The 17,296-nt window shown below is 47.3% G+C and overlaps 1 protein-coding gene across 1 annotated transcript in view; it reads left to right on the top strand.

Moving 5' to 3' along the window:
* Positions 1-3,427: 3,427 nt before the first annotated feature.
* The window catches only part of Dock2 (dedicator of cytokinesis 2), a 398,899-nt gene continuing 385,030 nt past the window's right edge, over positions 3,428-17,296 (top strand). The window contains exon 1 of the mRNA XM_050138695.1: positions 3,428-3,540. Within this exon, the coding sequence (XP_049994652.1) occupies positions 3,498-3,540 (43 nt within the window). The 5' untranslated portion in view covers positions 3,428-3,497. The remainder of the gene's footprint in view (positions 3,541-17,296) is intronic.

A 17,296-nucleotide genomic window follows, 5' to 3' on the forward strand; every position in this document is an offset into this window, starting at 1 on the left:
TTGTAGGGCCACTAGTTTTTATTGGTGTTGTGTTGCCCTTTGCGATGTTGAGTATGTTCTTACCTTGTCTACCCATCATTTCCTCTGATTGGTGTAATTGGGGCTGTGTCTCTGGTGATCAATCTTCCAGGTGCCAGTGGATCCAAGGCTCAGATAGTTGCTCTTTGTGGTGCAGTCAGGGCCTCGGTTCCAGTCACCCTCAAGGACACTTAGTGTTCCTAAAGGTTGCTTTGCAATCCCCTGGGTCATTTGAGCCTGTTCCCATGTAGGTTGCTTACTTGGGGCTGCTGCCACTGAGGTCATTGCCTTGGGTCTGCTCCAGCAGAGTTTGCTGACTCAGGCCTGCTTGGACAGAGGTAACTGATTCACAGCCGGTTCTGTAGAGGTCTCTAGCTCAGGACCTGCTCCCTCAGCGGTGGCTCCCTTGGATCTGCTCCTATGGAGGCCATTGCCTCACACCTGCTCCAGCAGAGGTCATTGGCTCAAGACTTCTCCTGTGGAGGTTGCTGCCTCGGGCCTGCTTGACCTTCTCTGGCAGAGGTTACTGGCTCAGGCATCCTGTAGATGTGCCTGGCTTGGGCTCGGTCCTGCAAAGGTCTCTGACTTGGTCCTGTTCCTTCAGTGGTTGTTCCTTTGTACCTGCTCCTGTGGAAGTCTCTGCCTTGGACCTACTATGGCAGAGGTGGCTGGTTCAGGCCTGCTCTGGAAGATGGGGCAAAATGTTTTTTAAATGCATTTAAGGCCTGGAGAAATGGTTCAGTGATTAAGATAGTGGTTCTCAACCTGTGGGTCACGACCCTTTCATAGGGTCACCTAAGACCACCAGAAAACACAGATATTTACACTGAATTGTAACAGTAGCAAAATTACAGTTATGAGATAGCAACAAAAATTATTTTGTGCGTGTAGTCACCACAACATGAGGAACTGTATTAGAGGGCTGCAGCATTAGGGAGGTTAAGAACCGCTGTGTTAACAGCACCAGCTGCTCTTCCAGCGGACCCGGGTTCAGTTCCCAGCAATCACATGGCAGCTCACAACCACTCTAACCCCATTTCCAAGGGAACTGATGCCCTCTCCTGGTCCCCACAAGCACTGTGTGTGTGTGTGTAAACGAACATACATGCTGGCAAAATGCCAGAACACATAAAATAAACTTTGAAAAAGAATAGCAGTTAATGGTATAGAGTAACACATAGGTATGGTCTTCTCCAACCCTTTCTCCTACATTCCCTTCTAGATATTGACTGTTTCTGTAATATAGAATTACATGCTTGTGATTATGTAAGTGCTTTCACAGTACCCTGCACGTGCCTGCAAAGACGACATATTTTCTATCTAGGCTAATTCAGAAAATGTTTGCCAAGCCCATTCATTGGGCTTAAAAGGAGATGATTTTCAATAATCTAGGTGAGCCTAACCCAATCAGTTCACAGGTTTTAAGGGCAAGGCTGGGGGTCCTTGATAAAGATAAAATTGTTATCTCTTCATTCCTGCTTGTATTTTCAGCCTCTCCCATAGAATTAGATAGAAATTTCAGTTTCTGAAAGTTAGCGGGAGGTATCAAGGGGATAATGTAAGTACTTTATGAGAGAAAGGCAGCTTCCACAATCTGAACTACATATATTTATCTGTGCGTGTGTGTGTATGTGTGTGTGTGTATTTTGTGGTGGCTGTTTGGATAAGGATGGTTCCCATAGGCTTGTATATTAGAATGCTTGGTCCCCAGTTGGCGGAACTGTTTGGGAATAATAAGGAGGTGTAGCCTTGTTGGAGGAGGTATGTCAGTAGGGATGGGCTTTAAGATTTCAAAAGCCCATTCTAGTCTCAGTTAGCTCTCCTGCTTCATGCTTGTGGATCAGATGTAAGTTGTGATCAGATTTGGATCTCAACTATTGCTCCAGTCCTATGTCTGCCTGGTTGCTTCCACACTCCCCACCAAAAACTCTACTACCTTATTTTTTTAATTGCCTTGGTCATGATGTCTTATCACAGCAACAAAGCAGTTACTAATATATGAGTATTACACTATATCTATCTATCTATCTATCTATCTATCTATCTATCTATCTATCTATCTATCTATCTCTCCTAGCTTTAGTCTTCTGGCAAAGCCCCGATCCCACTGCTAACTGTGAATGATACTCCTATGGAACGTTGTCCTCCGTGTCTAATAGCCCTTCCTAGGCTCAGTGGAGCCATTGTGACCATTCCCAAGGGACCCTCAAGATTTGGCCTGTTGACAAGGGACTGTGGGGACTCATTAGAACCTCCTTTGGGATTTTAGCCACTCTTTTCTGTATCTCCCTGGCAGCTGCATGCAATTTTGTCCCAGTGTACACAGTCTCATAGTCTGAGAGTCGATAGAGTAGGTAGTATGTGATAGCTTAACCTATGCAGCTATAGGAAGTGGTTATCCATGCTGGGGTGAGACATTTTAGTGGTGGGGCTGTTTGGGGGTGTCACCCATGCTCCTATAAAGTAACCCCTCAGCCATGCTCTCATAAGCAAGCCCAACGAACTTTGGTTTGTCAATCTAGACTTGAGAGGAATCATTACAGCCTCCACCTAAGCTGTGCTGCCAGGAAACCGAAAAGTCCATACATTAAAACAAAAGGAAATTGGTATTGTTGTGATAGCTATCTGTCAGAGGCGATATTGCCTAGTCTTTCCAAATGTCTTTGGAGTACGACAGAAAAGGGGTTATGGGAAATGATAATGAAGAAAGAAAATTCAAGCAGATTTAGATCACTGTTACCAGATTCCTGAGAGAGATTTTCCTTTTCAGATAGAGTCTATTCCAGGAACAAAATTCTGATTTTGTCGGGGAATGTCTGTCTGAGCCACCCTCCCTATGTCTTTCCCGGTTTGCTCTTGCTGGTGACGCTGGTGCTCTTGACTTCCTGGCACCGTGAGCCCGTGGTGTGCTGCTTAAGTACTGTCAGAGGGCAATCTCCTGAGCTTTCGTCAGATTCTCCCCTGAATCCATGGTGCAGAAAGGAGGCTAACTAAAGTGACTTCTCCATCTCTAGTGTGTCACCCGCTGTGACACAGTCTTCTCCAGTCCTCACGAAAAGCATGAGCGGTACCCACTCATGGCCCGTCCTCCAGATGAAAAGCCGAATCACGGAGAAATGAAGATCAGCCCACCGAGCGCATGCTTAGTCATTAATGGGGTTGAGCGGTCAGGAGAACCCCGCTCTTGTTGTCTGGGTTGGCTTTAAGCACCTGTCGGGCTTGTAGTCACTTACCTGGGGAAGAGACAAATTGAGGGCGGGCTCCAAGTTTTGTGGTCAGCCTTCTAGTCCTTAGCAAATTTGTGTGTCCCCGCTGGAGAAGAAGGGGGAGGAGGCAGTGAGAACCCAGAGGAGGGGAAGGCGGACCTTGAGAGAGAGAGTTTAAAAAGAGGAAGGAAGTGGGGCCCTGTAAGGAGCCTAGCCACCCCCAGCCAGCTTCTTCACTAGAGAACAGAAGGTTCTCAAGGCTCCGGTCTAGCCATGGCCCCTTGGCGCAAAACTGACAAGGAGCGGCACGGTGTGGGTAGGTGTGGGCACTGGGTCTGCAGTGCAGAGGAGGGCAGGTGGCTGGAGGGCCTCTCTCAGGTCGATGTGATGGCTCGTGCCGCATGGGTGAGGGCAGGGTATGCCGTGCAAACTTAGGTCTGGGACACAGGGCTTTTCTCCGGCTGCTGCAGCCATTAGACTGAAGGAGAAAACGGGGGCGCGGAGAAAGTGTATCCTTGCCCCCCCTCCCCCAAGCACTCCGGCATCCTTCAAATGAGGTGTCGTCATTATTTTGATATTCAGCCCCGTGTGCCAGGCTTTGCATTGCATAGAGCATGCTCGTCTCTCTCCACCTGCCTATCTTGAAGCCACCACGGCTTCCTCCACCATCTCCAAAGCCACACCATCTGCTGGTTTGCTCTGCCCGTTTCTCTGAACCAGGTGACCCTGATCGGCTCCAATATCCCAGGCATCCGTTTTGGAGAGGAACTGAAGCCCGTGGGTCCTCCGCTAGCCCCTGGGAGCCTTTGAGAGAATGGTTCCTGTCAGATTATCTGAGATTCGCTGAGAAAAGAGCCTCATCAGCCATCTAAACTCCCAGAGGCCTCTGCTTCAAATTGGGCGCGGAAGTGGTGGCTGGGGGAAGGGAGGTGTCAGGTACTGTGACTCTAAGTGGCATCGGTGACGAAATTCTCGCAAACTCTAAGTGAGAATTTGAAAGTTATTTGGGGGATTTCCACACTACCAGGTTGCAGACACCACCCAAGAGAGGCCTGAGGCACTCAGAAGTGGGAATGAGAGATGCAGGTGTGTGTGTGTGTGTGTGTGTGTGTGTGTGTGTTTTCCTGAGCTACTTTGTGGGTGCTCAGATCTATCTATCCATCCAGCACTTTGACACTTTGAAGCACTTTAAGATGAAAGGTTTCTACCAGAGAACAGACAAATCATATCCGCAAGGGGTCTCAGGTTCTCCATCTCTAATGGGAAGTTTGAACTAGACTCAATAAGGGCCACTTTAAAACTCCAAAGCTTCTCCAACTCCGCCCTTCTCAGCAGGAGGCACCCTGCTGGCAATCTAAATGTGAACAGAGGAGGGGCAATAAAATGTGCAGGAGGTGGAGGTGGGCGAACCCTTGTGCCCCAGGGGATGAAAGCTGGCCTGGAGTAGTAGATCCAGAAAGGAAGGGCTCTTAGCATCTGCTGTGTGAAAAGGCGATGGTTCGGTGCAAGGCAAATGGAAGCCACATCTAAGTTAGATTCCTGTTTTCTCACTCTACATCTAGGTAGAAACCCTTTCCTATTTCATAGCATCCCATTGTGAAGGGCACTAGAGACAAGGGCATGCAGGCTTGGAGGGAGACGAAAAGCTAGAAGTGCGCGAGGAGTTAGGACAGCTCCGTTAGGACAGCTCCGCCACCCCTGGTTCTTTTCTACTTGGTACGTTGTTCAGAGTGGGTGTCGCTAGCTCTCCTTCCTGTGGCCTCATTGAAAGGGGTGCTGATTCTCCTGCTGCAGCCCCTCCATCACCAGAACCAGAAGCTTTCTTAGCCACCTTGAGGTCTAGTGGGCGTAGGCGATCACCAGGCAATCTCTGGTTCCTGCTGCAGCCTTGACACAGGCCTGCAGTTTGGGTTGAGATGTCAGACCTGAGTTCAAATCTGCACTTGTTTCTTCATCTATAATGAGGAGAAGATGATGATGGTGGTGGTGGTGCATGCAGATTTGATAGGATTGTTTTGGAGACTACCTGGCGTGATAATTGTAAAGCGCTTGCTAATACTTCTGGCCCAGATCAGGGGACTTATCGTAAAATGAGCAGCTGCAGAATCAAGAGAGACAAAGAATGATGGTCCCTTCACTGACTTCAGAACAGTTGCTCCTAGTAAGATAGTGATGGTTTAAGTGTGCGAGGCCCATTCTCATCTATGACTTTGGAACATCTGCGTGGGAGAGTGTATTATTAGTTCCACTTTACAGGTGAAGACCCCGAGTTCATGTAACTTGGTGATAATGAAGCTGACTGTTAAATTCCACTGCCTCCAGACCTTCTTGGGCTTTAAGTACTATAGGCGTAAGAATGAGTTAGGGCCTCACACTTAGGGGCTTCATTTTAATTTATTCGGCTCTTCACAGTGCTTGCTGAAGATATAGCTCTTTTCCAAGATAAAATAGACCAGGACTTTAGCTTTTAAGTTTTAAGGAGACACAGTTAAGTCCATAACAGATCATGTGTGGTCTCTGCCATGGCAGCCAGAGACTCTAAGTGAGTATCTGAAGTAGGCCCCTTAGGCAAATTTGTATGGCATTTCACTTATGCTCATAGGGAGGGGAAGAAAATCTCCTTTCTCTCTCTTTCTTGGCTAGTACCCTGTAAATTACGTAAAGGACAGATTAAGAAGAAAAAAAATGAGCAGAAGGTGATTAGCATCTACATCATACTGATGCAGAGAAGGGCCGCAATAAAAGGAATGGGTGTGGGCTTCCAATGGATAGGGGCTCACTCTGTGAAGCCCATCTTGGAGCTAACCTTCTATGGTTGCCACAGCCACAAAAGGCCACTGTGGGCGAGCATTTATGTCTGACGTGTTTTCAGAACTGCCTGGTTCTTATCAGATAAAGGATGGTCCTCCAAAGCTTCTCTTTGCAGCTCTTGAGTCTCACTTTCTTCCGGCTTAAAATAATCAAACTAAAGTGTCCTAGCTGGGGGTGGCATCTTTTGATTCCGTAAAGGTGAGGTATTTGTTCTTACCACTTGTCTCCAGATTGGGGTTTTGAAGCCCCTGAGGGGCGAGGAGTGATCTTCCCTGAGCCTCCTTTGCGGATGCTGGTGATGGCTTGCAAGTCCATCGCCTCCATCTTCGCCTGGTATTCCCCTTTGTCAGTATATCCCCATCTCTTCCTTTTAAAGGAGAACACTGAGTCCTGTTAGGTTCTGGGAAGCCCTAATGACCTATTTTAACTTGATTATTTCTGGAAAGACCATTTAGTGACATGAATTCACATTCTAGGGTACTGGGAATTAGGACACTAAGGTCACTCTCTTTAAAAGGGCAGGGACAAGATTCAAATCATATCAGGCTCTGCGGAGCAGAGAAGGGATTCTATCTCATATCCCAGTGGGAAAGACATGGAAGGGTTCTTGTCTACTTCCTAGTTCAGGGGTGTGGAGACCCTTGTAGTCCATAATTGATGTGGGATTCCCCTATGTATGCTGTGAATGCCATTGGTTAATAAAGAAGCTGCTTTGGGCTAGTGATAGGGTAGAGCAGAGCAAGGCGGGGGAGGGGGGACTAAACTGAATGCTGGGAGAAAGAAGCTGGAGTGAGAGAGAAGCCATGGAGCCGCCAGAGGAGAGCTGTCAGCCAAACCTTGCTGGTAGGCCACAAGCCTCATGATAAAATATTAAATAATGGAAATAGGTTAAATCTAGATGTAAGAGCTACCTAGCAATATGCTTAAGTGATTGGCCAAACAGTGATTTAAATAATATAGTTTCTGTGTGGTTATTTCAGGAGTCTGGGTGGCCAGGAAATGAACAAGCAGCTTCATTTGACATAGAACCTTGGACAGGGCTGTTTTGGGTTGTTTCTTTCTTCTTTTCTTTCTTTTTTTGCCTGTAACATGGGTTGTTATAATGAAGGACAATATTCATCCCAATAGGTCATTTTAGGTATGTGTGGTGTGCGAACAAGTGAGACATTTTAAGGCTCAAGAAAATCACCTAAAAATTCAGGAAGTATGAGCAGTCAGGCCTCCCAAAGGTCATGAACTTGAGAAGCCCTAAAATCATATGCCTCCTCTCCTGACTTCCCAGCCTCTCTAAATACCTCATCTCTGTTCTCCAGGTTATCCTTGTCACCCCCTCTGATTCCATCACTCTCTCTTAACACCCCTGCCTGCAATCTGTGTGAATTTGTGTTTCATGCAGCCACTGAATCTTCTGTGTCCCCAGAGGGAAGATCCAGAATGGTGGCCTGTTTCATCTTTTCAAAATGACAACCTGTAAAGCAGGCCATGGTTTTGAGAGGGAGAAAGGGTGTTAGTTTGTGGGGGGATTGGAGAGGAAAGGGAAAACAATGTAATTATAGTTTCTTTTAAAAATATTTTTAAAAAAAAAACAAAAACAAATCTTATACTATCACAAGAAATGGTTGTTATCTTGAATATCATACTTAGGAACTCAAAGAATTTATTTCGAAGTCTACATTACAGAAACAAAACCTCTTTTATAAAATAAACCGAAACAGCAAAATAATGTAATTGCTTCTTAATAAATATTTAGATTTCGAGTTTTAAATAGGCCAACCATGTCACTGTCAACCTAAGGACAGACTCCACTCCCCTCAGGGTGCTGTCCCTGCCTGGTTCAATTTGTTATGACTCTAATTAAGTCATATGACTAGATGCTACTATTCTAGTTACTATGTTACATACATATGGACTAGTTACATAGTACTAGTTACATATGTTACTCTTCTAGCTAGAGGTACGTGGAGGGGAGAATGCTGTCTGCATAGGAGGCAAGCATGTAACCTGCTTCACTAACAGCTAGAGCGAACTAGCCTTCAGAGGACCCAGTTCTACTGCTCTAGTTGTCAAGGCAACAGGAAACTCTTATTTACCCACTTGCTCACTCACTCGATCCTTCTTCACTTATTTCCTGTATATCTGTTTGATATTTCCCAGGTCCCAGGCACCATGTTAGTCACCGAGGCTATTAGAATTAGCCCTAAATGGCCCCTGCCCTTTAGGAACTTACAGTCTGGTAACAAAGACAAAGGAAGTTTGTGGGTCAATCAGCAAACATACAGTTAGAAATTGTGCCATGCGCTGTTGAGATAAATGAATACTTGTCCATAGATGGATATATTGTGGAGAAGAGTTTTAACATGTGTCATCTGAGCAAGTCTCTGAACACTGGGAATAGAATTCTAAGAGTATGCTTGGGGGCATCTTGGGAAAAGAGGTTAACCCTTATCTTGGAACTGGTCTCCAAATATTCAACTGATGCAAGAGAAACACACAGATTGAAAATGCAGTTCTTTTCCAATGCTTTGGTGGCTGGCCTCCTCCTTTGCAAAATTCCAGCCACTTGAGGTCATTTAGACACACCCTTTGGGTTGGCTGATTTGGTCCATGTAAGGAGATTGCCCTACTACTTGGATATACAGGAGCCTCACGAGTCAATATCCAGCTTGGCTCCAACCACCGAGTCTGGTCTGAAGGAGCGTTGGTGAAGGGTGCATTTTCCAAACTCAGCTTTCTTTTGAGTCCAACATCCTCATGGTTTTGCTGTATTTTGAGACAGGAAGTGTGGTGCCGCAATGTCCTACTCATTTCTGGACATCTGGGTTTGCTGCTGCTTTTAAAGCTTGCAGTCCTTTGATCATCAATCACACATAGGCACCGTGGTCTGCATTTTGCAGCACATACTGAGCAAATGGGGGATGGCGTTGTTTTTGTTGCCACCCAACTCCAGCAGAATCTGTGCAGAGACGCACCAAATGTTCCCTCTAATAGGGACTTGCTCCTGTCCCCCTTCTTGTCATTGGTGTGAATTGAGCAGCAGTCAGGCTGAGTCAGTAAGCTGCTGAAGACATACTGTATTTTGTTCTCAGAGAACATCCTTTGTCTCCCTGCCCCAGCAAGGATGCTGCAGGCTCCTGCACTGGCTTCAGTGACAGAAACGAGGCCTGGAGGAGTGGGATGCGACTGTCACAAGGATGGATACTGTTGTAGATTTCTCTCCAGCAACTCATCAGAGAATTCAGAGTTCTGATAATACATGGTCCTTAGGCCAAGGGCTACTATGGCAGAAAGAGACGGGGTTCTTGTTGCATTACAGCATGGCAGAGGGTGACACGTGGTGGGGCAGACCCTGAGACACCCTGACAGGCAGGATCAGTTACATCAGGGTGACAACACCGGTTCCAGCTAAGTGTTGAAGTTTTTCCTGGTGTCTGTTACTTTTCTGTTGCTCTGAAGAGACACTGTGACCAAGGTGACTTATAAAATAACGAATTCAATTTGGGGCTCATGGTTCCAGAGGGTTAGACTTTGTGAATGTGGCAGCAGGCATGCTGGCGTGGTGCTGGAGCAGGAGCTAAGAGCTTACACAGAGAGAAAGCTTTCTGAGATTGGTGTGTGCTTTTGAAACCTAAAAGTCCACCCCCAGTGATACATTCCCTCCAACAGGGCCTTACTTCCTAAACCTTCCCAAATAGTTCTACCAGCTGGGTACCAAGCATTCAAACATATGAGCCTCTGGGGTCCGTTTTCATTCAAACCAGCACACCCAGCAAGTGAGATGTGTGTGTGTGTGTGTGTGTGTGTGTGTGTGTGTGTGTGCTGACTTCACTGGCTGCAGCAGTAAGGGAACTTCCTAAGGGAAGAATATTCTGGTTGGAAAGCAAATGCAATGCAAATAATGTCTCAAGGAGGAAGTTGCTTTGATGTGTAGGAGGCCAGGGTGACCGGATCAGAGGTGGAAGTGTAAGAACGGATTCTGTGGGAGGTGGTTGTAGGGAGTGATGACTTGTGGGTATCACGGGGATTTTATAGCTGATGGACAGGTGGGGTGAGGTATTTTGAGGGTTGGAGCAGAAGAGAAAAATGCCACATCTTACACTTGGGCTGACAGTGTCATGGGATGTGACAAGAAGGGAGTTAAGCGTCATAGCAGAGAGGTTGCTGAAACAGCTGCAGGGACCTAGATACAAGGTGGCAGTGGCTGTAGGTGTGTTGATATGGGCCTCACCGCTGGACATATGTAGTGTAGGTGGAGCAAGGGGGTTTTCCTCATGGGTTAGCCTCCTTATAGATAGCGACTTGCCTCACGCATTCACAGCCTGGTGGGTATAGAAGGGCATGTGTTACTGTGTCCGAACCTCACCGATACCCAGGAGGAGGAGGATGTGTTTTACCTTCACAGGTAAGGGAAATGAGGTGGAGAAAGGTTTCCAGCTCATTTTAGATTCTTTTGAAATCACACCTCAGCCTTTCACCTGCGCCGTGGTCCACTTTCTATCGCCATCACAGAACACCAGACTGGGTAATTGTTCAAGAATAGACGTTGATTTAGCTAGTGTGTTTGGAGGCTGGGAAGTTTGATAACTTACATGGTCAGCTTCTCAGCATCTACTGAGGGTTTTTGCTGCATATTAACGTGGTGGAGGGTGAGCGTCTGAACTAATTCAATTCTTCCTTCTTTTGTGTAACTCAGGCCGTCTTGGGCTTTACCCTTACCATGTCATCTAGTCCTAAAACAAAAATTTGGGGTTTACAGTGCCAACCCATGGGCATTTGGGAGACACATTGTCTATGAATTAGGGAAATATACATTGCCATTCCCAGTAGGTGATCCACTCAGAGGGCAGCCACTCCTTTGGGGATTCATTCTGAGTCCATCCAGCCCAGGAGTAATAGGAAAATGGGAGGGCAAGAATCCAATTGTTTAACAGTAGGTTTCCTTGAGAACCCAGCAGAAGCTGCTGGTCCCTCTTTCTAGAGAGCATGTAGGTGTGTAGTCTGTTATAATTCATCCACTCCCATTACTGGAAGCTAGTTAAGGTTCCCAAGAAAGCATAGTCAGTACCCACTCTATAAAGTGCCCCAGTGGATACAGTCAAGGCTATATTCGGATCAGTTCAGTTCTATGAGTCCCTGTTGGGAATGAATAGTGGATACAGCATTCCCTGCCTTTGGGGACGACAGTTCAGTAGCAGATCTCTGCACGAGGCAGCAAATAGTGTCCCAGTCACCCTCAATCTCCCGTTTCTCAGGTTGGAGCAGGTGGACCCCTTGCTTTGCATTACCATGACTCCTGTTACGGCCCCCATCACATCCCGTTGCGGTCTTTCATTGAGTTGTTTGGGACCTTTCATAGAATATGAGCTCCAACAAGGCAAGACTGACCCTATCTCTGGTGTAGCTGTGTAAGACGCTTCTTTAGGTGTCGATTGGATGGATGTGTGGGAGGATGAGTAGATGGATGGGTACATAGATGGACAGATAGGTGGATGGATGGGTAAATGGATGCATAGATGAGGTTGGGACCAGGGAGGTAGAATTAGAAGTTTTCCCATTTCTGGGCCTCATAATGTTCAGGTGGATGGTTACCCATCTTCCCTCCATCTTCTCACCTCGTCCCTTTCCTTCCAAGAGGCTATGTCCTTCTAGAGTACTGCAGCTCTTGAACTCCTTGATGCTGAGCCCTTACGGTTGGCCACTGGGCCAAGCCCACTTGTTTACACCCTGGAGTTCCATCAAGATGGCCCTTCAGTGTCGCTACACATCACGCTGCCTTCCCCACCTCCCTGTCCTTCACACCCCTCCTCCCACTCTTCTTCTGTCCTATGCCCATGCTCTGTTCCTCCCCATAGCTCTAGTCTCACTTCCCTCATAGAGCCCTTTGCCCCCTGAGAGCCCACAGCTGCCGTGCCTGGCAGCTTGGCACTACCGGGTTCAGGCAGCTCCTTGTTTCTTGCATGTGTAATCTCTACTAGATTTCAGAGGGTCTGGGAGAACCAGAGCTGTTTACTTCTCTGACCTGCAGGATTTACCAAATTGCCGGAGACTTTGGATTTCTGCAGAGAGGGCCGATGTGGTTGATTTTGTTACAATCCCTCTTTCTAATACTATAGTTATACGTGAGAGTAAGATCAGGTGTGTGCGTGCGTATCCACGCCTGTGCCATGGAAAGTCCACATCATATGCCAAGCAGGATTTACCCTTCCTTGCTCCAGTTGATACTGTGAGTCACACAGCGATCTCTTCCATTATACAGCAGTGGATCAGTCTGTTTACTGCTGCAGTAATAAAATACCCAAGGCAGAATACTTACAAACAAGGGAGGCTTGTTTAGGTCACAGTTTTAATAGCTGAAAACCTGAGACTGCTCATGGGCTTTGTCTATGCAGCAGCAGATGAAGACATCAGGGCCACCTGAGCCTCAGTGGTCAGAGTAGAAACAAGCAGTGAGAAGCCAGAGGCTGGGAAGGGACCAGGTGGTTCTTTTCTTTTAAAATTTTATTTAACTTTATTTGATGTACATTGGTGTGAAGGTTCCAGATCCCCTGGAACTGTAGTTACAGATGGCTGTGAGCCACCATGTGGATGCTGGGAATTGAACCCGGATCCTCAGGAAGAGCAGACAATACTCTTAACCACTGAGCCATCTCACCATCCCCACGGGTGTTTTTTTTTTTTAATAACAACTTTCTCTGGGGATCAAATAAGTCCCACTTATTTTCAGTGCCTCAATGACCTAACCTTCTTCCACCAGGCTCTGCCTCTTGAAGGTTCTACTATTTCCTAGTGTTGTGTCACTGAGGCCCCACCTCCTGGGTGTGAGCATCTTGGTACACACTCAGTCTATGTGTAAACCATAGAGGATGGTTAAGCAGTGTCTCTGGACTCTACTTATTAGAAAGTACATTTACCCTTCTACATGGTCCTGAATTAGGGCAAAGATAAATACCACCGGAGGGAAAAACAGCCCCCAGAGGACCCAACCTGATTTCTATTGGATGGGTGGGATCACCAAAGACTACACAATGATGTGCAGCCCCAAGGGCTGTTGTCACGATCCAGGGAGGGCCCTGGAACTCCTGGAGTAAGGTGACAGGCCTATCTTTGTAAGTAAGAGGTGGGGTATGCAGTGGTGGAGACCAAATCTCTGAGGCCAGCCTGCTTGTGGAGAAATCCTGGTTTGGCTCCATCTTCACTGAGTCACATTGTGCTTAATCTTGCACTGCCTCAGTTTCCTGGTCTGTAAATTAGAGATTACAATTATGCCCACCAACAGTAGCATAGCAAAGATTTAGTGAAAGTGAGCTGCCCTGGTGTTTCTCTGAGGTCTCCTGGCTGGTGAAGGAACTTCTACCTTCCCCCTTCTCATTCTGATGATCTGTCTTGTCCCTCCACCACCTCTCCTTTCTCTTCCCTCCTGCTTCTTCCTCCTCTCTTCCCCTCTTCCCCATCTGTCAGCCAGGCTGGGGACCATCTCAAGTCATGCTTCAAGTCATGCTTCTGCCTTGCTTCTGGGGTTGGAGCTCTGCTGCTCCCTGCAGCTGCCTTCTCTGGTGCCACATCAGGGCGTAGCTCTGGTGTTGTGCCTGCCCACAGCTTCCAGGACACGGCTCAGGTGTGGCGCTGAATGCATTGCACTGGACCCTTGAGATACGCCCATTGGTTCTGTTCCATCAGAGAATCCCAGATCCGCCTCTAGAAGTGAGCTCCAGCCTATTGCATTCTCTCTTTCCCTTACTAGGGTTGTTCCTCTTGTCTAAACTCTATGAACACTTGGTGTTGGCTACAGATTTTGCTTTTAACCATGTCAGCAAATGTCAGGGCCCCAAATGAGGTTCAGACCAATCCTGAGGGGTCACAGGGCACTTGATAGCAGCAATGCTGGTTTAACATCTTCTGAAACAATCTCAAGACCTTCAAGGGAAGACTTCTCTGTCCTTTATCTTCATCCACATCCCGTCCTTCAACAGGGATTCATGCAGAGCCCAGTAAATATTTAGGCACATCTACTGTGTCGTTCTTGGCTTGGGAATTCAGCATCCCTGAGCTGGGGGAAGATAGGATATGGACAAGTCTCGTGTGTATGAAATGAGACATGATGTCAAGAATGAGCTGGTCAGAGAAGGAAGGACTTTGGATTCTGCTGCGTTCAAACCTACCTGCCATGGCAGCAGCTCAAGTTATGATCCCTTGGGGGTCACATATCAGATATCCTGCATATCAGATGTTTACATTATGGTTTATAACAGAGGCAAAATTACAAGAAGCAGCAATGAAATCATTTTACAGTCACCATAACATGAGGAAGTTCATTCAAGGGTAGCAGCATTAGGAAGGTTGCGAAGCAGTTTTCTACAGCTTTCTAGTGGTGTGACTGTAGACAAGTCCTGTCCTTCCCTACTCTTCCTTCTCCCTTCCATCTCTTCTCCCCTCCCATTGGGCTGGGGCCTTACACACCACTCGCTAAGCTGGTGCTCTGCCATTGAATCACAACCCAGTCTGCTTCTTGAGGTTCTTAGTTTCTTGTGTTAGATGGGTGACAATACTTTGGATGATCAAGCAAACTGATGTAAAGGAAAAGCCTTTGCTTGTCTTCTCTCTCACTGCAGCCTCCGTTCTCAGAACAGCAGTTAGCATCCAGGAGATGCTCCTACGACTGTCCCTTAAGGAAATCTCAATATCTGTGCCTGGCCTATAACAAGTACTCAGTAAATGTCAATCAACCACTTTCTTGGGAAACTATGGGCTGTGGTTAGAATTTAAACATCTGGATTGTCTGTCTGTCTAGCTTTCTTTCTGGTACGTACCCTTCTTCCTGTGCCTCAGTTTCCTCACCTATAATCAAGGGAAAATACACTGCTTTCCTAACATACATTACATAGAGACAGGACACTTGTTGTACTGTGAGTCATAGGGCTATCAGAATGACATTCAATTTTACCTCATTTCTCTAGACTTATTTTTAAATTGTGTACAGGAGTGTTTTGTCTGCATGTCTGTTCACCACCTGCATTTCTGGTGGGAGGAGGCCAGAAGAAGGCATCAGATCCTGTGGAATTGGAGTTGCAGATGAGCGTGAGCCACTGTGAAGGTGCTGAGAATTCAACCTAGGATCTTGGGAACAGCAATCAATGCTCTTCCCCACTGAGCCATCTCTTCTGCACCGCTATTTGAATTCTTGATGTACAGAATGCTATTATATCTTTAGGAAAAACTGGTGCGGAACCAGCGGGTTCTGTTCCCTAGGCTGACAGTTATCCCATCAAAGCCTCACATTCGTGGTTCTGAGGATTAGCAGTCTGTGGTTTCCATGTGAGTCCCCGCTGGAGTTGGTGGCCTCAGGTGGCCCCAGTCCTTGGGAACACCCCTTCTACCCTTGGCTGTGAGAACAACATCTTCATGGGCTTCCACTGACTTTTTGTTGCTGGGGTTCCTGCGTGCAACACTTGATGTAGGAGAAACTCAAGTCTTCTGTGCGGAGTCAGACACCCATGATGGGGGACAGGACCACCTGTGATAAGGAAGCTAGACTGGGACCTGTAAGTTGGCTGGGGACCAAGGCTGTGGGTAAATTCCCCAAGTTGTCTAGATCAGTGGCCATATTAGTGACTCTTCTTCTGAAGTGTTCTTTGCTAGTCTCATGTTTGTATGTTTGTTCATTGTGTGAGTATGAGATTTATGTGGGGGCCAGAGGACATCCTACAGGAGTTCCCTTGACTGTGTGAGTCTTGGGGACAGAGCTCAGGTTGTCAAGCTTGGCGTTAGGGGTCTCTGCGCACCAAGCCACCCCACCAGCTCCCGTTCTACATGATTTTCTGCCTCTCCCATTGCACACTTAAAACAGTAACTGTGCCTCTTTGAGTAGGGACAAGTAGACAGACCTTCCCTCAACCTGGTCAGAAACAACAGAGATAAGCAATCGCACTCAGCAAAGGGTGGTGTTCTGCCCTGGGGTTTCCTGTTAGTCATTTAGAAAATCGAACAGAAGTGGGTACTGGTAAGCAGAGTCACTTCCTTTGTCTGTTTTCCCCTACCAGACGAAGCTTTGAGAAGAGAGGTCCTCAGGCTAAGGGAGAATGGGCTTGTGTGTGGCATCATTACTTTCCTATTTACAGCCAGTGAGTCCTTGGGGCAGATAAGTATGTCTCATTAGAGACCCAGTTTGAAAATGTCGCCGAGTCATCTGAAGCGGAGAGCTTTGAACTCTCTGGGCTGAAGTGAGCAGAGAGTGTGAGGGAAAGGACTCTGGATGAAGGCTATAGGAGGCTGAGCAAAGCTCAGTATGCCCCGCCCTCCAAGTGTCTGTATGTGGATGACCTGATTTGCTGCCTAGGCAAACCCCCATCTGGGTGGTTTCCTTAGGTGGAAACCGCAGTCCGTCGATCCTGCAGCCCTGTCAGCTCCAAGGCCTGCCTCTGGGTTGGAGGAGCAGAGAGTCAGAGCAGAGCCTGTTTAGCAAGGACACTAGCACACTGGCGTGTGTCCAAGTGCCAGCAGTCGGTGCTAGGAGAGGACTGTAAGGCAGGCCACAAGGGGAAGGTACGGAGTAACACAGCGGCATGGTTAGGCAGAAGAGAAGCCTCCGGGTTCCCGGGGCTCTCTCCAGACTAGCTCTTAGACAAAGGATTAACTTCATTTAATGATGTTGACCCTCTGTGCCACTGACTGCCAACTGCTAGAAAGTGGAGTTAAAGGTGACGTGAAGCTTGGGAGGAGTTAGCCGTGCTCTGAATAGCTGGCTTTTGGGAGATCTTGTAACACTGCTTGGAAGAAACATGACACACGTTGATGGAGCTCTTAACTATGGCTGGGTGTGCAGTGCGGCATTTTGTGGCTAAAGGTGGGTGGGCCTTTCAGGAATCTTTTGACAGAAAATAAAATCAACATCATTGAGAACGAGGGTGGCCACAAGGAATCTTGGCTAACCGGGACTGCAAAGGAGGAAACAGGTGCTAGAAGGTACCTGTTTTAGATTGCAGGTGGTGTGCGGTTACATCATTTGCTTGTCCGGAGTGGTGATTGGCTGTCTTGGAAGGAAAGGGGCTGGGTGGTGTCTAGATCTCTCGGTTATTTAGAGGAATCAAGAAGTCTCAGAATGGCTAGTAAGGGCTAGTGAATCCCAGCTGGCTTGCTCAGGTAACCTGGGTCCAAGGATCAGCTGCAGCCAGCCTCAGACTAGAGCGGACATCTGGATTAGTGTCCTTTGGGGGAGGAGGGAACAGGAACTGCTGAGGTTCAGAAAGACAGAGTCTTCTGTTCAGGCA

This window comes from Alexandromys fortis, unplaced genomic scaffold (genome assembly GCF_014885135.2).
Source record: "Alexandromys fortis isolate MF-2015 unplaced genomic scaffold, M_Fortis_MF-2015_v1.1 scaffold_11, whole genome shotgun sequence".
NCBI classification, from domain to species: Eukaryota; Metazoa; Chordata; class Mammalia; order Rodentia; family Cricetidae; genus Alexandromys; species Alexandromys fortis.